The 23,679-nt window shown below is 44.5% G+C and overlaps 1 protein-coding gene across 3 annotated transcripts in view; it reads left to right on the top strand.

The window, feature by feature from the left end:
* Window positions 1-23,679, top strand: part of IQCH (IQ motif containing H) — a 179,091-nt gene that overhangs the window by 143,573 nt on the left and 11,839 nt on the right. For 2 of the 3 annotated variants that reach the window (XM_070269954.1, XM_005603326.4), the window contains 2 exons: window positions 12,816-12,986; window positions 21,874-21,996. In XM_070269954.1, the coding sequence (XP_070126055.1) occupies window positions 12,816-12,986; window positions 21,874-21,996 (294 nt within the window). Of the gene's footprint in view, window positions 1-12,815; window positions 12,987-21,873; window positions 21,997-23,679 lie in introns of those variants that run through there. The other variant, XR_011439700.1, reaches the window with a different exon arrangement.

Genomic DNA, 23,679 nt, shown 5'->3' with positions numbered 1-23,679 from the left:
TGTACTTCCTTTCTTTCAAACATGTTTCAAAGTCCAGCTCCCCATGGAAACTCACCTTAATTAATCCCACTTCAACTGCCACTTCATCCTCTAGCCTCCCAGAGCTGAGGTATCATATTGATGGCCAGAGTAATTATCAACAATAATATTAACTATTTATTGAATTTTTGTCAAGTACCAGGCCCTCCATTATGTATTTTACATGTAGTATTCCTAATCCTCACACCCTGAGAAGTGGGTATTATTATCCCTAACTTACAAATGAGGAAACTGAGGCCAGGGTGATGCATTCAAGGTCACACAGCTACTAAGTGGCAAATTCAGGGCTTAAACCATGACTTCACTGGCTGCCAAGCCCCAGCGCTTTCTCACCCAGCAGATGCTCACTGTTATACTGCACTGAATTGATGCTGACTTCCTTTGTAAGTCTCTCTCCCCTCCTCAACCACCATCACCAAAGAAAATGTATATTTCTCTTGTATATCCTCAATATGCTTGTTGAATTGAGTTGAACAGCTTAAAGCCAGAAAATACATCTCCTATTTTTTTTAATATATTCCATCCTTGTGCTCAGCACATAAGGTAATCATTAAATGTTAATGACTAAGCAAAATGGAATAAAATCAGTGTTGTGGTAGCCATTTTTAAGCTTTAAGAGTTTAAATGAGCAAGCCCATGCACAGCAACCACAGCTGGGAGCGCCATATTGCCATTAAGCCAGAAGGTGGATTCATGGGATGGGAACATTGAAAACAGACACCACAAGAATGGTTGTCAGTTTTCTAAACCACTTTCTACAAGTAGCTACTGCTTCCTCCTCATAAAAATTTCACATTGATTAGCCTGCTAGGTGAAAAATCCCAGGCAAAAACCTTAGTGTCAGAGGAGTTTAGAATAACCACTAAGTACTGGGCCAACGTTGGAGGTGATATGGGCAATAGAGAGAGTCATTCCCATGTAGCTGGTCAAAAACGTAACAGAACAGCCATCCAGATTTCTATTAGGGGCTTTATCTTTCAGGGTAAATGCCTTTGTTCTTATCATTAGATTAATGAAATGCAATCTCACATTCCAACATATATGGATAGCCAAATGTGTATTTGGTGAGGAATAGTGTCTTATGCTACCAATTTCCGCTTCCTTTTGCTTTCTTTGCTCATAGCACGAAATTTCAGACTTTTCGCCAAAACCTTACTATGTAGCTTTTTAACTTAATTAAATATATAGGCAATTACTGACACCATCTGTCTTCATAGAAAAAGAACAAGGAGTGACACAAAAGACTGGGACTCTGAAGGGAATATTTAGCAAACAAAACCTTTAGCTCCACAGTAATATTTCTTTTTACAATCCCTTACGTTACTTTAAATGATTTTTTTTAGAAATAATGAATTTAGGCTATACTTAAAATGTGGTGGCTTTGGCATGATTTTTTAAAGAGGAAATATCAAGTAATTCATTGCTTTTTCAGTAAAACAAAAACTTAAACATGCCGTTGAACATCTGTTACTAGTACAGTCTAACACAGCACTTAAAATCCTTTCAAATCCCTGAAAACCTTTATAAAGTCACATGAATCTTTTGCATAAATAGAACTGTTTTAACAACATGTATATTCCTTTAAACATATATTTTGCTTTCTTAAACATTAGATCCATTGTGTTGCCCTGCTATTCCAAGACCTTGCAAATAAATAAACGGAATGTGTTCACTTCTTGGGAAAGTTGGTCTTCCCGGATCGTGCCACATTCCTAGCCCTCACTAGAGTACTTAGTTATTTATGTGAGTTCTTTAACCTTTTTGGATTTCTCCACAAATGTCTCAATATTTCTTTGTCTTTATACAGCCCTTTTATTATAAGCTCTCAAAGTGCTTTACGGACAAATAATGGGGAAGGTGAGGCAGAAAGATGTTAAGTGACTTGTCCAAAGTCCCACAGTAAACCACAGGCCTTGCTCTGGCTTCGGAACCAGCTAGGAAGTGGTGCAGCTTCTGGATGTGGCTGCAGCATCACGGCGCTCTCTCAAGTTCGGCCAAGCACGTGTTCCCCTTGCCAGGTGGAGAGGAATCTCCAAGACTGAGCACAGGAGAGAAAACCTGCACTTCAGAGTTAGGCAAACCTGGATCTTAATCTGAGCCCTGTTGCTTAGCTGTGGAACCCAGGCACGTTTCTGGGTTCTTTGAGCTCCACTTCCACTTCTATAAAATGGGAGTGTCAATATCTGCCTCACAAGGGTCTTGTGAGGATGACATGAGATAATTCCAGAGAGCCTTGTACATAATCGACCCTTAACATGCATTGCTTTCCCTTCCTCTCTTCTGCCCCATGTCTCCCTGGAGTCTGTCCTCCACGTGGTCAAATAGGCAGCTTTTAAATGTTGCTGCTGTCAAAAAAGATGGCCTGTGGCCCTGATAGGGTGCTGATCTTTCAAACACCAGAGTCTGTAGACAACAAAGGCAAAGTCCTGGAATCTAGATTTATCTCTCAGCCAAATCTGAAAGGTTCCATTATGACAAACGTGTTACCTGGCACTCAGCCCTCAACTGTCAGGATTAGTCAGGATTTATTGGATTAACTTGGTGGGGACGAGGAGGTGTCCCTTGGAGCGCATAGGGTTTGCGGGAGCCCCTACCACAGAAGGCAGGCAGAGATTCTGGGAGGCCCCTGGAACGAGCAACAGGAGGCAAGAGGGGAAGTGGACATGTCTAGGACAAAGCTGTGCTGTGTCAAGTGCCCCCTTGCCTGACCAGTCCTGCCTGTCTTCTGGATTTGTCCATGCCCAGGCCTGCTCGCTCCCGGAGCTGATAGAAAGTGAAAGCCCGCGATGGGAAGTAGGAGCAAGTGTACTTACTGCCTTTTAGGAAAGCAACGCTGTGTCCTCAGAGCCAATTGAGTCTTTTTGACAGATGCTAACATGTTATCCCTTCCAGCCCGTGACTGCTTGGTGAGCCCCAGGTGTTAACCTCGCTGGCCACTAGTTTGCGTTAGTGTCTGTAGCAGGTATTTTTCACCCACATATGGAAAAGCTTTTTAAGGTATAGACTTGAAGAATACTTAGAATAAATTCAGAGGGCACTTTGGGAGGTGGTTTATCACAGGCTGCCTCATTCAGTCGTTATTTACACACTCAACTAGATTCAAAAAAGTGGCCATACAAATCGTGTGGGTGTCCTTCCTAAAATGGGTCTCCCAGGGATTGGTGTGTGTGTGTCTGTGTGTGTGTCTGTGTAACAGCTTCACTGAAGTATCACATACCATAAAATTCACCCCTTTAAAGCATATACTTCATGAGTTTTAGTATATTCACAGAGTTATGCAATCATCACCATTATCTAATTTTAGATCATTTCCCTTACACTAAAAAGAAACTCTTTACCCATTAGAATTCATTCCCCATACCCTTTTTCCCTCAGCCACTGGAAAACATTTTCTGCCCCTGTGGCTTTCCCTATTCTGGACATTTCATATAAATGGGATCACATAATAGGTGGTCTTTTGTCACTGGCTTCTTTCACTTTTATCATAACCTTTTCAAGGTTCATCCATGTTGTCACATGTATCAGTGCTTCATTCCTTTTAACGGCTGAATAATATTCCATAGTATGGATAGCCCACATTTTGTTTATTCATCAGTTGATGGACACTTGGGTTGCTTCCACTTTTTGACTGTTATGAATAATACTGCTGTGAACACTCATGTACAAGTTTTTGGGTGAAGACGTCTCATTTCTCTTGGTTGTATACCTAGAAGTAGAAGTGATTGGTCATATGGCAACTCAAAGTTTAACTTTTTAAGGAACTGCCAAACTGTTTTTTAAAGTGGCTGCACCGTTTTACAGCCTCACTAGCAATGTATGAGGGTTCCAATTTCTCCCTAGCTTTGCCAATACTTATTAATGTCTTTTTTATTTCAGCCATCCTTGCGGGTGTGAAGTGGTATCTCTCCTGCCTGTGTTTTAAAGGGAAGACTTTTTTCCTTATGTTATTTAATTGAATCATCCAACAAAGATTTATTGCACCCACTAATATCAGGAGTGCTGTGCTAGGCATTGTGCAGGATGCAGAGATGAATAAGAAAAGTCCCTGCTCTCGGTCTCATTCTCGTCTCTGGGAATTTCCCAAGTGTAAACAAACATGCCTTGGACTTGAGATCAAGAGCTCTGAGCTCTGGTCTGAACTCTGCTCTTGACCAGATTTCCTGGCTGAACTAGACCAACTTCAAGGCCACAGCTCTGATAGCCCATGTTTCCCGCCTACATATTCTACAACTGAGGCTGTTCTTTATAAAAATTCTTGTTTACTGGAGCTGTGAAGGAAGCTGGGGGGGAAAGGCAGACTCTGCTAACTCATCGCACGGAGGGGGCCAGTGCCGCGCACTCGGCCTCATCGCACTTTGCATGTGAGTCTCCACGTCCGCAAGGACTGGGCACAGGAACCTCCCAACGGGAGCCACAGAGCAAGAGCTTTCTGCTTTGAAAATTCACACAAAAGCCTTTTGGAGATTATTTGTAGTAGCTTTAAAGGAACACTTCTCAACCAAGCAGATCGTTCCCCAGCCATGACGTGTATAGCGTGAAAACTAAAGGAGAATAACTATCGACAGCGTGGGATTATTAGATTGAATTGCCATAGAAGAAGCATCTATAATTACTAGTCCTAGAAACCTGCAATAGGTTATAAATATTGGGTTTTCATGTTTTTTACAGTTTAGTGCTTAATGTCAAAATAAGTGGGCTTCCAAAAATGCATGATAAAAAAGAAGTGAGTGTGTCATTCTGTACCTTAAGAATACAAATAACGTCAGTTAGGCCATCAGTCTAGAAAGTAATAGACGATCATAAATGTATAGAGGTAGTGGGAGAAACTTGGAAAGGAAGCCGAGAAAGCAAAAGTATATTAAAAGATTTGTGGGGTTTTTTTGTAAAAGTGAAAAACAAATGCAACTGCTGCTGATGCAGGTTTAAATTTCAATATTTTTCATATTGTATCCCCAACTTAATTTTGAATGTAGTTTCTACATATCTTGAAAGAATTTCCAAAGTCACAGAGAAGCTTCTGGTACTAGAAAGAAATCGGGCTATTGATGCTGGTAATTCGGTGTCATGGAAAGAGCTGGACCAGGAGTCAGGAAACTTGGGCTTTGATCCCAGCTCTTCCCCTAACTGTGGGACCTGGGCGAGTGAGTTCACCTCTCAGGGTCCTCGTCCGTAAAATGAGGAGGTGGAATGAGGGAGGTCTGAAGTTGGCCAGAACAGGACTCTTTAAGACCTCCCTGGGCCCTGAGTATTTTTAGTTTTAGAGAATCTAAAGTATTAAAATTCACTGTCATGGAAATGTGATTTAGGCATAACCGTGTAAGAGTTGTGTGGCATTTAACTGACATATCAAAAATTTTAATACTTTTTAAACATTTTTTATTGTTATTTTGAGGTTTGCTTTTCATATTTGGGAGCCAGTCACATTTTTTGTTCAGAAGCCAAATATTTTGAAGGCCTTTGAAAATTGTGGAGGCCCTAGGCATGGCCCCAGACTCCAAAGGCTCACATAAGGCAGAGTCCAGGGTGGGTGGTACAGAGAATGGATGCTCTAGTCGCTCAGAGACAGCCTCGTGCAGCTGTGATTTAAATCGTGCCCAGAAGGACAAATAGGATTAATAGAAACAGAGGGAATGACCTCCAAGATGAATGCTGAGAGTCTCAGTTGCTGATCAGGGCCCAGGTGACTGCCCCATACGGCGGCAACAGCCCTTCTTCTCCTCTCGCGCGGACTGGGCTATCCCAGCAGCCGCCACTAGGTGGCAACATGCCAAGAGGCAGCAGTCCTCTCCGCCTGTCTATTGATTTTTTTTATGTAATACAAACCATTCTTACCAAATATCATAATCACATTAATATTTTGCTAACTGAAAACTCTTCCAGTCCAGTCTATCACCTTCTTTAAAATTAAGTATCGAGTGTGTTGTTTACCACAATGAAGAGCTCTGTACTGTCTGGTGATAATCAAAATGGGAAGAATTATCGCTTCTTAGCTGCCTATGGAAGTATGTTCTCTGTGTGATAGCTGGAATTCTGGATCCCGTTTTGAAACAGCACCTGAGAAGAGGTGAATGTGCACCCCGTCTTTGAGAAGATGGCAAAATGCTGAAGTCAAGAGCCAAGCATACGAGTCCCCGCCCCCGCGACCCCCCCAGACTCTGCTCCTGGCAGTCACACAGGGAAGAAGCAACTGGGGTCCAAGGCGGAGACCATCACAGATAGGTCTGTGCTTATAGACAAGGAACCTGAGGCTCAGAGAGGAGAAGGAAGTTAGGATCACAGAGACAGTAAAGGGCAAGGCTGACGCGCCCGGCGAGGTCCTGTGACTCTGATCCAGTGCTCTTTCTATTTCAGCGAAGCCACTGACCTCCCTCAAGGCACAAGGTCTTCAGTCCCCATTACCCCCAAGCTGCTGTCACTTCTTTTTCTCTGCCAATCTGCCCCTGTCCTTCTCAACCTTATTTCGTCTTGGCCTAGACATGGTGAGAAGCATGTCCCTTAGCGAAGGCCTCAGGTCCTACAGACCTCACTTCTCCCCAGCCAAGGAGAGCCTTGAGCCCAAGGCTCAAAAGTGACAGCAGAGGAAAAGAGGCCTCCCTACCAGGAACTGATTCTGCTTCATCCCTCCAACCCAGTCAAGCACACCCTCCTGATTTCACAGCTGAGAGAGGAGACAAGATGCCTGAGATCTTAGCCCACCCTCTAGAACTTCATTCCACAAAGGCGTTTCCAACTTAACAGGCCCAAACCTGAAATCTTGATTGTACCCTTTAAACTATTCATCCTGCAGTCTGCCCCTGTCAATAAATGGTAGCACCATCCTTCCATTTTTTCAGGGCAAAAGTCTTGGAGACATCCTGACTCCTCTCTTTCTCTCACACCCTGCATCCAACCCATCAGTAAGTCCTTTAGGATCTAGTTTTGAAATATGTCTATAAAATGGCTACTTCTCTTACGCTTTACTGTTAGCATGCTGGCCCGACCACCGTTCTCTCTCACCTGGATTACTGCAGTAGCCGTGAACTGGCCTCCCTTTTCCATCCTTGCCCCCTCACGGGCTCTTCCACCCACCACAACCAGAGTGTCCCTTTAGAAATATAAGTTAGATCATGGCAGTCCTCTGCTCAACGCTTTCCAATGGATGCCCCGCCTCCACAGTTGCAAGTAGGAAAAAAGCCCTCGAGTCTGTATTCAGCCAAAACAATAAGGACAGAGGGAACCTTGGCCTACCTATGGCTGCATTGCTCAGCAAGCAGAGTTGCTGAGCGGGTGGCCTGGCCTCTACAGCTTAGCCACAGCTGTGGGGACCCAGGACTGAGGGTTTGGTCTCGCTCTAGGAAGAATCAAGTGGTCCCGTGTTGGTTTCCTATCCGACCGGGACCGTCAATAAAGATACGAACACCGGCAGGGAGGTGGTGCACACTTCCCTCAGCCAAGATGGGAGCGGAGGACGGTGGGCTGTGTGTCACACTCCGCACTCTGATGCCGTCCCTGTGGGGAGTGAATTCTCAGTGCTGCATCTCTCAGTTGCCTTGGTTGGAGGATGTGCCTTTTAGAAACTTCTCCATGAGTGAGGAATCTCCACAATCCCCAGTTGCTCCATAGACACATCTGGAAGCCACCGAGGGAAGGTCCACGAGGACCATTATCTCCAGTGCTTAGTCAAGGAAAGTGTGGCCCAGAGAGGTGACTTGCTGAGCATCACGGATATTTGTCTCAGACCCTGGTACCCAGATCTGGGCCTTTAGCAGGTCAGGCATCCTTCTGGAGCCTTGGGTTCTTCTCCTTACCAGAAAGAAAAAAAGATGATGATGATGAAGAAGAAAAGAAAACCCAGAGATGGGTCTGTAAAACATCTATGAAATTCTATGCGTCTTCAACGAATGTTTTTTGCTCTATAAACTCATCTCTCAGTCCCATACCTACCCTGATGCCCATAAGAGTAGGTTGGCAAGACCGAACTCTTTGCTACAGAACTTTATTTGCACTTGGAGGCAGCCACAGAATGCAGAGCCCCAGCACATCTGCCCACATCTGCATGCTCTGCCACCAATCCATCCTGCCTGTCACAGGAACCAGGCCAACGCAGCAGGGGTGAGCAGGCGCCTCCATCTGCCTAGAACAGCTAAGGCAAAAAGGGCTCAGTCCTGGCCTCCCTCCCACACCTCCCCATATAGAAGCATATCTACCTTTTCATCCCAAAGCTTGCAGCCCAAACAGGACCCAGAGCCTGGGAACAGAACAATTCTGGGCAAGCTCGCCTCTGCCTGACGCTGTCTTCTGGTTCTCAGATACTTTAAAGGTCGGTGAGGTGGCTACAGTTTCTCCGCTTCCCTTCTGCCTGGGTTGCGCCCACTCTGCCCCAGGACTGCGACGCAGCTGCAGTGCGCAGGGCTTCAGGCGTAGTGCGAGTCAGGACGGTGGAGAGCAGGGGCCTCTGCAGCAAGTACCCCGCCCACCCCTACTGGCCCCGCCCCTGCTGAAGTTGCAACAGACCGTTTTGCAACTAATCCGATAGAAATAGAATGTAAGTCACATGCATAATTTTTAACTTTCTAGTAGCCTCATTTTAAAATGTAACCAAAAAAGGATGCACACAACTTTAATAATGTGTTTTATTTAACCCAACATAACCAAACTATTATCATTCAGCATGTAATCAGTATAAAATATTATTAATGAAATATTTCATGTTCTTTTTGACCCCCACAGTCTCCAAAATCTGGTGTTACTAGACATCTCAATTTGAAACAGCCACATTTCAAGTGCTCAAGAGCCACAAGTGGCTAGTGGCTACCATATTAGATAGTGCCAATCTAGAATATACATGAAAGTCTGTATATAATTGCACTTACCATAATTCTGCTAGTAGTAGCAACCAACTGTTAACATTTGGTTATATTCTCATGTAGTCTTTTCCATGTATAGTATTAGTTTTGCAAAGCTGAATTCATAAGGCCTACAGGACTTTATATCCTGTTCTTGCTGTTTTGAGTATCTTCCTACATCATCAAAAGTTATTCACAATCATTATTTTTAGTGATAATATCACAGACTATTCCATCCCTTGCATGTGTCCTCTTTTTAACCAAGGTCCAAATGTTGGAAAGCTGCAATTTTTCATTATTACAAGTAATGCTGAGATGAATATTTTGGTCTTGCTTGTGCTTCTTAAGGCCTTGATGTAAATCTCTTTAGTATTCTAGCCATTTTTGATAAAATAATTTTCAAATATCATCAATCGGTCAAAGAACTATCCACAAGTGATTTATGACTAGGAGCTGGGACACCTTGGTTTCTCATCCCACCCCTTTGATACCTGGCTCTGTAACATAGGGCAGACCACTTCCCTCTCCACCAGAGTTGCTCCATTTCTAAAGCAAACTGATTGTATTAGACAATTTTTAAGAGTCTTTCGAGCGCTAACCTTTAGTGATGTTTTCCCTCGCCCTCACATCTAATCAATTAACCTGTCAAGCTAGTCGTTACAAGTCCTGCAAGTCATGTCAAAGCCACCTCCTAGACATTTAAAAATCCATCCACTTCTCTCCATGCCCACTCAGAGTGCCTCTGTACAAGCTTCATTGTCGCTCATCTAAATTGTGATGGGGGTAGCCAGCACAGAGAAAGATTAGGTTCTCAAGTTAGCATCCAAGTCCAAAAGCAAGAATAGGATTAAATGAGACCCTGTGTGAAGGCATGGGGCTGGCACAGGGGGGATGCTCAAGGAATATTTGCTGCATTTGAATCTGAAACCAGCTTCAAGAGACCCACCTAGACCCTGTTCCGGAAAGGCTGCAGAGGAGGGAAGCATCAGAGGTGCCCTGCTGCGAGCCGAGCCCTGCCCCAGACACGGGGCTGCGGGAAGACAAAGACAGCAGCCTCCCCTAAAGGGCTGCTGGTCCAGAGGGGGGACAGGAACCCCTGTACACAAAGCAAGCATGCCGCAGGCGGTGTCTTCAATGGAGAAACCAGATGGAGAACAGAACAATTATCTGAGCCATTCAGGCAAGCCTGCTGCTGAGGAAAAGGCTGAAAGAAATTTGTTCTACTATTTCTTTTGTGAACCGAGGGGGTAGGGCAGCCTGAGGAAGCAAAGTTCTTCTGCTCTGGAAAGACCAGAGTTCTGGCCTATGCTCTATGATCTTAGGCAAACCAGGAAGCCACTTTTCCATCTCAGTACCTTCATCGGTCAAATGGAGATAGAGTAATACCAGCATTGCCCAAAGCTAACCACCTACAGGATTGGGGTGTTGTGAGGTTGAAGACAACGATTATGAATGGGGAAAACAGGTATGATGTGGGGCAATCTAATAATAGCTGCATCGGCGACTGAAAATGTGTGTCCTAAGATCCCACTCCTCTAAAAGGAAATGCTTAGTAATCATAAATAACATTCGCATAGAACTTTATCATTTGTAAGGCAATTTCATGTGTATTTATTTTATTTTGTTTTCAAAATCTTTGGTAGGTATTATCATTTGCTCCTTTTACACTTGAGGATCCTGAGATTGAAGGAGCTTAAATAACTCATTCAAGTTCACACTACTTGAGGGCCAGATTTAGGCTGTGCGCCTCCTCAGTTCTCTCTTTCCCCTACGCTGTGCTGCCTTCCCATTAAAATCCTGATCACCAAAACATTAATGTTATTAGCGTAAATATTAAAAATGGGTGTTAGATACATTTCCCTTTGATCGAGAACATTAAAACATCAAAATAGAGGCTCTTGGGAAAAAAAACAAGCCTGACGCGCAAGAATAGCAAAGTTCACTTTCTCGTGTTAAGGAAAAGTAGCTGTCTCCATCTGATTTGCATTTCATGCCATACAGCAGGAAATATTTAAGTTGACAAATAGGATATTTACAGCTGCAACAGATACTTGGCAGTTAGTTTTTAACAATTGTTGCAAATGTGATTTATTTGCTATTATAAAAGGGCATTACTGTGCGAATATGACTCCTGAAATTAGCTTCAGTTTAGCAAGGGGCCCTGACAGTTTGACCTCTTAATATCCTTATAATGATGCCATTTACAGTCAATGCTTACTCAAGTCACTCACTGCTAGATTTGTTTGAGAGGAGTCCACTCTAGGGCAGATATATTATGTATTTTAACATACCGAGTTGGTGTATGGGGCACATGTAGGCCTTCTAAGACGAAAAAAATGTTTAATCAAGTCTTCACAAAAATGTGTTAGTTTCCAACTTCCTACAGTGAAAATGCATTACTGCTAATTACAGCATACTCCAGAAATACAATACTTCATGTTTTCTCCACAAGACGTTTCCACGGCATGGATTATATTAAACAAGAAAGTGTTTTGATTCTCTGCAACTTGAGCTTTTAATTTGACTGGGAACTGGTACAGGGTAAGGAATGGACGGGCCAGGAGCAGTGCCATCTCCTCCATCAGGGAATGGGAAGAGGGTGGACTTGGAGCCAGGCAGAACTAGATTCAAATCCCAGCATGACCACTTCCTGGCTCTATGGACTTGGGTACCTCTCTGAACCTCTGTTTCTTCATCTACGATGTTTATTTTTAGGTTATTGTAAAGATCTGAGGTGTTTGTGAAGCAAGTACTTGATACGTGGGAGCCAATCACGTTTGTGTTGCTTGTCAAAGCTCAAATGTCACCTTGTTCGTGATGCAGCCCTGACTTCACTAGACAAAGTCAGTCTGTCCTTTCTTTCTGCTTCAGCAGTACTTTGTTCCGTCCCTTTATTATATCATGTATTACATTGTGTTGTAATTAATTGAATACGTATGTATTTGTCTTCCCCTTCTTGATGGCAGGACCTGAGCCTATTTATCTTAGACACTTGCGTGACTAGCATAATAATACACCTTGAGCATTGAACCAAGGAGGATTCTGGGGTGCTGCTGGATTCAGTGTAGGGATGGGGGTGACGTGCGCAATTAAGGATGGTCTGCCGCAGGAGAGGGGAGAGGTGGCACATGACCCACTTTTGCCATCGCCAGTTTAGCACACGGTAGATCCTCAGGAAACATGTGTCAAAGGAATTGATGGACATTACTCAGTTACCTATTAGCTTTCTGTAGCTGATTGCTCACAAATGTCTATTTTTCAAAGCATTTTAATTTTCATTGCACCATCATATTCCTCTAATAATGCTGTGATTCAGCCGGGGTGGGAGTTTTCACTGCTTCCCAGTTGAGGATACTGTGACATCGTGGGGGTAGTGAAGAGACTTTCCTGCACTCTCCTAGCAAAATGGTGGTACAGCTCAGACTTACAGGCCAACCACAGGTTTCCTTAAGAATCACTGAGAGGCCCAGGGAGGCCAGCTGGCACTGCTTTTTCTGAAATCAGGGCAAATTGCCCTTTTCTCATAATTACTCATTCTCCCCCTCTCTGTCTGCTCCCTTTAGTCTCCCGCCCTCTGAAGCTCCTGTCCAGCCTCATTTTTCTCAGTAGAAAACATTGCCCTGACCGTCTTAGAAACGGCAAACCACAGGCAGAAAAATCAGAGTCAACATAAACCTTTCAGAACCGCTGCCTCCATTAGACTATCTTGGCTAGGTGTTTGCGTTTGTGTAACTTCCCACAGGAACCTTGAATCTTCTGTTGAGAATCAGACTGGGGGCTCCACCCTTCAGCTGAACGAAGGAGAGACAGAAGCAAAAACATCTATTCCATTCAGTCACGTGTTCACTGGTTTAGTTGGGTCTGGTGTGGTTTGGTCTCGTCCTGGGAGGCTGAGCCTTTCTCTCCCGATTGCTCATCTCAGCCTCACTTCTACGGCTCCTGTTTCACCAGGTGTGGGCGACAGGCCTCAAGCTCTCCTACAGTGACCAGCTGGCCCTGACTCAGCTCACCTTATACCTGACCAACGGCCATCTGGATTGCAGTCTAAGCACTCTTAACGTGCCCTGCTTTGTCCCCAAGAAAGAGAAGAAAACGAGACGCCTTAATGCCCCATCAGTGCCGGTAAGCACCAGACGCCGCCTGATTCTCTATGGTGTTCGGCAACACTCAGCCGCCACTTTCTGAGCCCGGGCTGCGTGCCAGGCTGAGTACAGAAGGAAGAAAGACCCTCAGGCAAGTCACTTACCCTCTCAGAAATGGGTTTCTGGAATACGAATGTATTGGTCAGAGGAAAGGGGAGAGGGCATTCCAGAAAGAGGAAGCAATGTGTGGAAAGGTGAAAGAGCATGGGGTTTTCCAGGGCAAATCTGTTTGGGTGTTCCCCTCAGTCCTCAACTCACTTCCCTGGGCAGGTATATCTACACCCACTGCTTCAGTTACCAGCACCTTCTGACAAAACCCATAGAGTTCTAGCCCCAATCTCTTTTTTGAGCTTCAGCTACCTAGATCCAATATTCTACAGAACTTTTCTGCCTAGAGTCCTCAGGGTCACACTATTCCAAACTGAATTTGTCATGTCTCCTCTCCTTAGACTTCCTCTTGGGGGGTCAGGCCAGAGGCTGGTCAGACACCCCCACACCCCCTATTCCACATCCAGTCAGCAACCAGCTCACGCTGACGCGAGATGCTGTGATGCCTCAACTCAGACCCCTCCTCTCCCTCCACAAAGACTCTGCCTGAGTTTCGGCTTTCATCATCTCACACTGGTATTATGACAGCACCTCGCCAAGATTCTCTGCCCCGCTCTCTCCCCTCAGCCTAACCACACACACAGTCAAGGTGGTCACGGGCGAAAAGAAAATCTGAGCATATCGCTGCCCTACTTACAATTTTGAAATCATCTGTCATCTTCAGGAAAATCCCAGCTTCCCAGGCCCCAACCTCCCATCTCATCACTAGCCCCATCGCTAGGGTGGCTGAGGCCAGCAGTCCTGGCGCCCGTTGAGGTTTACCAAGCTCAGAACCCCGGGTGACAAAGGGGGCTGTCCGTGGGGACAGTGGGCTAGGTTGGGGAAGGAGAACAAAGGTCAAGAGGACCAGATGGCCCTTAGTGTAGGTGGGATGTGAGAGCAGATTGGGGCTCTCTGGCCACAGCTGCTCTGACAGCCAGTGGGTTTCCTCTGCCTTCTCCTACAATAGTGGGCTTCAAGCCCTTTGTGCAAATGAAGCTCTGCTTGAGATCCAAATATATCAAACAGATAAAAGAGGAATTCCAGTGGTTAATGGGGCTCCCACATGGGTGCCCTAGAGATATCTTTTCAGAGCAGTATCTCCTGTCTCTCTGCCGGGCCTCTTTGGGTCCAAGAGATGCTTCTGGATTTCAAGAATTCTTGTTTAGGGGGACAGCCTGGTGGTGTAGTGATTAAGTTTGCATGCTCCACTCTGGCAGCCTGGGGCTGGCAGATTCGGATCCCGGGTGCAGACCTATACACCATTTGTCAAGCCACGCTGTGGCGTCCCACCTACAAAATAGAGGAAGATTGGCACAGATGTTAGCTCAGGGACAATCTTCCTCAAATAAAAAAATTTTTTTAAACATCTTTGACTTTGCCCAGGGTCCCCACAGTCACTTGCCTTGGTAGGAACTCAGTGAACACTTGGAAGGGTAACCTGGAGAGAGTGCCAGACGTCTCGGGGTCTCAGGCAGCAGCCTCCTTCTCCTCCTCAATCCGCTTATCCTGTGAGGTACCCTTGCTCATGGGAACCCCCTAAATCTCTTTGCTTATTAAGAAGAGAAGCAGAGTTGGACTCAGGAGGAGAAACAGACCTCTTTTAATTAGATCCTAGAACCTCGCTGGGAATTTCCCAGGTCCGACCGTACCTGTGGCCTCCGTCCTCACCAAAGGAACCTGCAGGACCCTAAGTTCAATACTAGAGGGAGGGACAGGAACAAAAATGGAGTCCTTCTGGCCTAGAGAACCTAACTCTGTGCCATTTCGAAAAGGAAGCTGAGTTAGTATCCAGCAGAAGACTACCAAAGACTATTGGCTGCGCTTGAGCGTGTTGCTTCAGAAGGTGGGAAGCAGAGGTTGTGCTCTGCATCAGAGAGACACTCTCGCACTTTCCTCATCTCGCTTCTAGGTTTCAATCCTAGCCAGAGGTAACATACGAGCATTCTCCTGTGATCTAGATTCTTAAACACTTTTAGGAGTTGCCTGCACGCAAAAAGGAAGCATTATGGTCATCCATAATTCAAGTATCTACACAATCACGGAATAAAAGCTATGTAGGTTTTCTGATGTGGGGATAAATTGGTTTTAGTTTTAGAAAGATAAGTTGATGGTCTCATCCTGGTGCTACTGTGCATGTGTACACGGGCAATAGGCGATTTTTAAAAGAAACATGCACATTTGCACACACGGTACAATTTACAACCAAACTGAAGCTTCCTGAACAAGTGTGAACAGACTGCGATGCCGTCAGGTTTAGGATCAGTCAGTTGACAGCCCCCTTTGAAGACTGAAGAAAAAGGAAACGCACAGATGAAACCACGATGGTAATGAGGGAGCTTTCAGAACTAATGCCTATAAAATGCGTCCAGTTTGGGCCTATTCCCTTATATAATATGCTATGCAGGGGGAAAGCAAAAACTTTTCTGGACTCTAAAAAGAGCCGTTGTCACATATCAGAAACAGGTGGCAAACACCTGTCATTTAGACCCAGTCAGACCAGGTGCACAGGCTTCTCTGATCCAGTGTCCACCACAAATAACTGCGTGAAGGCAGATACAAGACCGGGTGAGTCCCAGACATGCGTGTTTTAGAAACGAAAAGGAGTCACCTAACGACTTTTTAACTTTTAATTAATGTTCTGTCAGAATGGGCATAAATTGTTACCCTTTTCTACCCGTCTTACTCCTCCTCTCTTTGTGGACCCCCCGCGTCATGGTTGGTAAGCAGCCAAAAGGGACCCTCTTTGCAAACATCTTAAAACAACCCAAGTCATTTATAAGCATTTTAACAGCACATGATCTATAATGAATGATTAAGTAAAACCTTTTGTGTTAAATTATGATGTTAATAATGATTCTGTCTCCTGTAATTTATTATGGATTCTCAAACGCTTCGGGTTTGATTTTGATAGAATGCAGCAACAACAGAGTTTATGTGATGACTTTATTTTTAGAACTCTTCTTTGAAGGCACACATTTTCCCGCTACTGCTGCTACTGTAATTATGTACAAAACCAATCACTCATTAGAGTTAGGATACATTATCTTCTAGACAGATGAGGCTAAATAAGCAACACATTAATAATTCAGAGAGCAGTTCATTATGCATCTGGATGCCTGCTTCGTAACTGAAATAAGAACCTCATCAGCCTCTGCCAACCCTTAAACAATAGTCCTGTGTTATTGCAACCACAGTCAAGTTTACGCTTGTTAAACTGCTACTTGGATTATTTTATCAAACATTCATTTATTTGTGGTCCCTCACTGCTGAGAACAGATTTTGGAAGCTCCTTTTTTAAGTTAATGATTTGAGCAATGGGTGTTATTAATTCTCAGAATATTATAAACATGATTAATTTTCAGGCAGAGATTTATTACATAAGGATTTCAACTATGTCAACGGAAATGCATCACTGTCAAAACAAGTATCATGGCGAAAATAGAATATGCTCCACACTTCAAGTGCTGGTGCTCAGAACTAAATCAATTTAAATTGTGGCTGAAGCAAAATTATATTCTCCAGTGAAAAGGAGTATTTCGAGCTTCCTTTATTTGGCTGGAAGCATTCTTGTTAGACTGTGATTTAGATAGGTAGTTTAATAAGACCAGACTTCTACCAATAATATTTTGTCTTCTCTTTTTTCCCCCTTGTTTTACTAGAAAAGGCGAACCTCTGAAATTCCCGCACATTCCAAATGTGGCCGGTGGGAATTTGGAGTGAAGAGCACTGGTCTGGAAGTCAGGGGTCATGAATTCTAGACCTGTCTCTGCCTCAGTTTCCTCATTTGTAAAATAAGGGAGGGCTAAATGACCCCCAAGGTCTCTTGAGGGATTTGACTTTATGGGGCCTCTAGAACGGGGTCTGTACCAAGCCTGGCCCAGCAGCCTCATGTGCAGCGTGGTGCTAGGGGTGGGGGCATTTCCTCTGAGGGACACAGGAAGGGCCCATCCCTCCCTTTTCTGCAAGAAAAGGTCTTTTTCTTGCATAATCTTTTAGAAGGGAGTAATATTGTTGTGACAGGTCATATCCTAAGTCCTCATCAGCTGTCACCTTAGCCATCAGTAAATACTTTCAGCAAGAACCAAGAAGAAGTAAATTCCGCAGGTATTAACTCAACACCTGCTTTATCCCAGGCTCTCGACCAAGCACAGAGGACATGAGGATGAGTAAGCACAGAGCTCCAAGTTTATCAAAGGACACAGACAGGCCAGCAGATAACTATAATGCATTTAATAACATGATAATAACATCCAAATGCATTGAGGCTTACTCCACATCAGGTATTTCATCTAAGTGCTTTACGTGAATCTTTATACAATCCACTATATTAGGCAAGTGCTGTTATTATGCTTGTTTTTAGATAAGAAGACTGAGGTTAAGAGATGTTAAGCAACTTATGGAAGGTCACTCAGCAAGCAAGTAGGGAAGCCAGGATGTCACCCCAGGTTTGTCAGACTTTAAAGCCTGTGTGTCTGACCATTGCACTATCCAATGATCCGACGCCAGAGTAGAGCCTCATTCTGGAAGAAGTCTCTGGTTGAGGCCCTAGAGAAAGCTCCTCTTCCACAGGCACCTTCACCTCCCTGTGTGATGAGGTTGTTTCCAGGCATATTGCCATTATCCACTGGCTTCTCATCTCCTCTGAGCTCAGCTGAGACTCAGTGAGCACTGAACAGACCAGATGGTCGTGGAGGAGTCTTCTGATGCTGCAAAATCCATTTAGCTTGTGATTTCCTTGGCAAACCTAAATAGAATGTACAGCATGAGAAGAGAGTTGATTACACAAGTGAAACTTTTAAAAATGATGTTTTCTATTTTTGTATAATACTTATACAGTTATATTCTCAATGGACATGAACTTATTTGGTCCCCGTGACAACCCCAAGAAGTAGATGAGACGGGGATTATCATACCCATTTTATAGATCAGGAAACTGAGGCTATGCAAAGTTAAGTGAGCTGCCCAAGGTCATAAAGTTAAGTGAGGAGCAAAGCCCAGGCCTTCTGATTCAAGCCCCTTTCAAATGAAAAGATTTATTGGTTGGTTGGTCAGTTTTTACTTTAAATTATTTACTTTATTTATGAAATTATTTAGTTTAACAAATGATAATAAGAGCTAACAGTTTGTGAGTGCATACTCTGTGCCAGACACTGTTCCAAGGTCTTTACATATTCATTTAATCTTCATGACGATCCTGTCACTTGTGCTATCAGGCTGGAAGACAACCCTGCATTAGTGACAGTTTTTTCTGGTAGCATCCATGGAGTTGGTTAAGACAAAAAACAAGTAGGTGAACCATGTATGTTCACCTTTATTGGCATTATTATAACCCATTTATTAAGCACTTAATATATGCCAGGAATTTCACCAAGCACCAAGGATACAAAGACATTTGGCAAAGTCCCTGTCCTCAAGGAGTTGAAAAGAAATGTAAAAATAGCACATTCACAAGGAGAAACCGCAAGGCCGCATTTCAGTGCCCTTTGAGTGACAGCCACGCAACCTGCTGCTGGAGCTCTTAGGAGAAATGAGTGTGGACTGGCAGGGACAGGGGACACTTTACTAAGAACACAGAACTTTGTCTGTCCTTAAAGACCAGGGCAGTCAGTACATAGTGAGGAGAGGGAGACCTCCTCCAGGAGAAGGGCAGAGGCTGAAGGGAGCTCGTGGTCTGTCAGGAGATGGCAATGAACCAGCTGGGCTGGGGCAGAGAATCTGGGAAGCGAGTAGTGAGAGAAGCGGTTGGAGCAGTCCACTGAGCAGGTTTGGGAGAGTCTGCCTGCCAAGCCACGTGTCTGGATTTCATCTTGAAGGCAAGGATGAGACCCTGAAGAGCTCCGAGCGTTGACTAACCTGAGTTTGGGAAACGATCAATCTGGTGGTAATGCTCAGAATCCCAGGGACCAGTCGGGGAAGGAACAGCCTGGGAAATTACCTTTAGTGCTGGTCCAAAATGCTCCAGGCCCTGGAGATGCTTTCAAAGAAACAGCAACACGAGTAACTACCACGTGTCAGGTGCCACGTGCCGTGGTAGGTGCTTATCTAATCATCAGGAGTCAGAGAACTTAAAGGACATAGTCAGATCACATGTACAGTGAGTGGCCTAGTCAGCTCTGAACCTCAGTCTTTCTGACTCCATATAACCTTCCCACTACAGAATTCTGTTTGCATCTCCATCTCCCAGGCAGAAGGAGAGGCAGCTCTCCAGGCCATAAAGGTCTGGACTAGGATGGTGAAAGTAACGGAAAAGACATAGCTAGGAGACATGGACCAAATATCCTGGCTTTTCCTTCAGATTCTTCATGAATCACAAGCCCAGCTCTGGCAGGAGAGAGAATTGCATCTGTCTCTGTAGAGAGGAAGAAACCCCAGGATAGCCCGTCCTTACTTGCCGTCCAGTAATACTGGACAGGGAGCTCTTCTGTCAGGCTTTGGAGCCAAGATACAGAGCACTGAGCTGGATCCTGCGACCAGATGCCTGCCTATCTCTCTCCCTCGCTCACTGGGGCCTGCTCTTGGGTTTGCTAGTTTATATACCATGGCAGCATAAGACAAGTTTAAAAGACAAAAATAACCTTGGAATTATCTTGTGAATTCATGGTAATTACTATGCAATTACATGCTCAGTAACCACAATGGAATTCCAGAGTATTTACAGTTCATTTCCATGTACAAAAACTCAGGCTCCTGGGCCTTCCTCGTGAAGGTAGGAGCGTGGCACAGCCTGGCATGGCAGGAGGAGCAGGCCTGGTGGCCACGCCCCTCCAGACTGACTAAAGAGCTGAGCCAGAACATCTCTTAGCCAGTTCTTGTCAACCCACCAATAATTTCTGCCAAGCCCACCAGAGTTACACTGTCCTCCAAAAGATATCCTCTGGGGCAAGGCCTGGAATGATTGTCCTAGGTTGTCATTCTCTAGGGATGGTGTGACTGTCCTCTGTGCTCTATGAATCATCTGCTGCTGCCCCAAAGCCCTCATTGACTGGAAGTCCCCTGAATTATATCCTTTGAAGAGTCTCGAGTCAGACGGAAGTGCTATCTACTTACTCTGTGTCATGTATCCATTCTTTCTTTCATTCAAGAAACACCAAATGCCTGTCCTGCGTTAGCATCATGTCCAGGCTGGGGATTCAGAAAGCGAACAGTGCCTACCCTCAGGAAACCCCAGTCATGCAAGGGAGACAGCCAGGGTAACAATTCATGACAGGTCAGGGTGATAACAAAGGACAGCTGCGGGGCATTTGGGGGTCAAATAGTTTTTCTTTTGTCAAAATAAAATTCTCAACGGTTACAGATGGAACAATACTAATGGAGGTGTGCAACTCAAGAGGCATTAGCCTGCGGGAGCCTAACATTTTTGTAGATGTGGACTCTGCTTACACGTGGGAAGAGCAGGCTTAATTAATAGTACTGATAACGTGACTGTCAGATACAGTACTTTATGTAAGTGTGGAAGGAAAAGACACAATATGTGGAAGAAATATGTCACAAAAGGTGAACCTGAAATCTGAGCGTGTGTGTGTGTGTGTGTGTGTGTTCGCACACGCATGCGTGTGTTGTGCAGGCGGGGAAAGGATGTTCATTCTCCACTGGGCACTCAGTCAGCCCCAGTTCCCCTGTGTTATCTCAGAGATGGAGAGAAAGCCTGATGTCTCACAATAGACAGTCTTGGGTCATTATAAGATCCTTGCAGCCAGCTGTGGACCGGCGGCACCTCATTTTTCTTCTCCTGCTCCTAGTCACTGCACAAGGGCAGACACCTCGTTGCCCAGAACTTGAGGGCTCCCGAAGTTCAGAATCTGGGCCAGGCACCTTCATTTTCTATGCTCTGAGCTTGGCCATGGCTCTATGTGCAGTTCTCCAAATTCCCAGTTATCCAAGGACAAACAAAGGTGATTGTCAAAGGCAAATAGCACATCTCACAAAGGACATGATACAAAACTGCCAGGATCCAATGCTTTCTTTTGCACATATTAAATTTAAATTTTTTAGGTGATATCATTATTGAAATACTTTAAGCTACTGTAACCAGTCTCTTTGGGATAGCTCCCACTGACAGGCAGGTAAGATACAGAATAGCAGTTTCCCAAACTAAGAAGGCAGCTGGAATCAAAATTCTAACATTGGTCTCCTCAAGAGATGGACTACACTTAGTAACTTGCTGCCAAAGAGTACAGTATGGGAAGGGGAAAATATCCTTACAGTGAGAAACCTGGCAAGAACGACCTTGGCCAGGTGATCAAGGTGGGCAGCATCAGCGATAAGTCATGCTGATAGATGTACCCTTGATACCAGGTGATGAAAATGGCAGTTCACCGATGTAGGCCTCCTCTCAAATACACGTGAGAAAAATATCAGACAAACTCAAATTGAGGGGCATTCTACAAAATACCTGATCAGTACTCCTCAAAACAGTCAAGATCAGGAAAAACAAGGAAAGACCGAGAAATTGTCACAGCCAAGAGGGGCCCAAGGAGACAAGATGACTAAGTATAATGTGGTATTCTGGACAGGATCCTGGGACAGAAAATGGGAATCAGGAAAAACTCAATGAAATCCAAATAAAGCACGGACTTCGATAGCAATGTAGCAACTGGGTTCCTTAGTTGTAACAATCATGCGCATCAATGTAAGAGGTTAACAATAGGCGAATGGGGTGAGGGGGATACAGGAACTCTCAGTATTATCTCTGCAAATTTTCTGTTAATCCACAACAATTCTAAAATTGAAAGCTTATTTGTCTAAAGAGTCTGACGTTCAGTTGTGGTCTTTTCCAGTCGCTGGCAGCCAGCCGCTATGCAATGATGAGCACCCAGCTGAAGCACAACAATCTCTCGCTGGTTTTCCACTATGTTTTTCTCCAGATGTGTAAGGCCCACGGCATCGGCTATGACATTGAGGTATGAAGGGTACAGCTGGCCAGGACTGGACCAAATGCAGGCCTGCGGATGATCTAGGCAGCTAATAGTTTGGTGCCCCTTCAAACAGATATTCTTTAAGCGTTAGTTTGGCGTGCAGTCAGAGGAGGGCTGAGTGTGCTTGGGGAAGGGTGGAAAGGCAGCTCCACAGTGGGTGGCATTTGGTCCTGGGAAGTTGAGCTCTGTCCCCAGACTTGCAGACCCACCTTGGTCAGGCAGATTTAGGAGGCATTTGGGGGACCATCTCTTGTCTTGAAGCAGGCCCTGAGCTTCCTGACCCCACCTGAAGCTGCTTATCAGTGAACAGCCTTATTCTGCTCGGGCTGCCATAACAAAACACCAGACTGGGGGTCTTAAACAACACAAATTCCTTTCTCGCAGCTCTGGAGGCTGGAAGTCCAAGGGGAAGGTGCCAGTCAGGTCGGTGAGAACTCTCTTCCTGGCTTGAGGATGACAGCTTTTCTGCTGTGTCCTAACATGGCGGAGAGAAAGAGATCTCTGGTGTCTCCGTAACCTCTCTTATAAGGACACGGGTTCTACTGGAAAAGGGCTCCACCCTTATGACCTCACTTAACCTTAATCACTTCCTTAAAAGTCACTTCCTTAAAATCACTTCTATTTCCAAGATAGTCACATGAGGAGTTAGGGTTTCAACATAGGAATTTGGGAGCAGTTCGCCTGAGGGTGAGAGCTACAGAAAGGGACAGACAGAGAGGCACCAAAGACATAACTAGCATAGTTTAACAGGCTCTGCCTCCAGGTTGCCTATGCTAAACAACTTATAAAGTAAGAAAGGTGAAATAGGGAAGAAAGAGAAATATGGATTGTAGGTAATGGGGTGATAGAACTATATGAAGATGAAAAAGTAACAGAAGAAAAGAGAGAGATAAACTCCAGAGACTAGAAGAATCCGTAAAAGGGGAGGCAGCGGGCAGAGGAGGGAATAAACAGAAAGAAAGAAAGAGACCAAATAATAAACAGAAGTGGAAGAAGAGAGAAGAACAGACAGAGTCATAAAAATCTGAAGTGAGAAGAAGGAGCCATGTGACTACTTGGAAAATTTGGAAATTCTCCAACAATATCCTTGCTTTAGTTTTCCTGAGATGGGTTCCCATCTCTTCAGACCCTGGCGTCCATCCCAGGTCAGAACTCTCCACTTGTTCTTTTAATTACCTTTTCTTGGAGAGGCAGCTGATGAACCAGTGTTTACAGAGCACCCAGTATGAGCTAAGCACTATCACTTCACCAACTCTTTATTCTTCATATCTCTCCTGTAAGAAGCTAATATTTCTACCATATCACGGGGGAGGAATTTAGGCTTAAAGGGTCTAAGCACTTTCCCAAGGCATTTTGTAGACTGCCTGACTCTGTAATTGTCCATAAAGTCAAACACGATTCTTTCTCTTACGCCAAGGCATCCCCCATATGCCTTTTTCCCCCGAAGGGCTATACCTCTTCCATATATATTTCTAAAATATTATTACCAATTAAGTCCAAGAATTCTTCAATCCATTTCAAATACTTCTTATGTATTCTTATTATGAATACTTCTTATGTATTCTTCAGCTGAAGCAACACAAACTTCTCCATAGCCCCCATGACTATCTCTCTGTATTTTCTTACAAAAGAAAAAAAAAAGATGTGCTTAGCAATTAATTTCCCTAA

The sequence above is a fragment of the Equus caballus genome, chromosome 1 (assembly GCF_041296265.1).
Source record: "Equus caballus isolate H_3958 breed thoroughbred chromosome 1, TB-T2T, whole genome shotgun sequence".
In the NCBI taxonomy this organism is placed as follows: Eukaryota; Metazoa; Chordata; class Mammalia; order Perissodactyla; family Equidae; genus Equus; species Equus caballus.
This window is presented reverse-complemented; position numbering and strand designations above follow the sequence as displayed.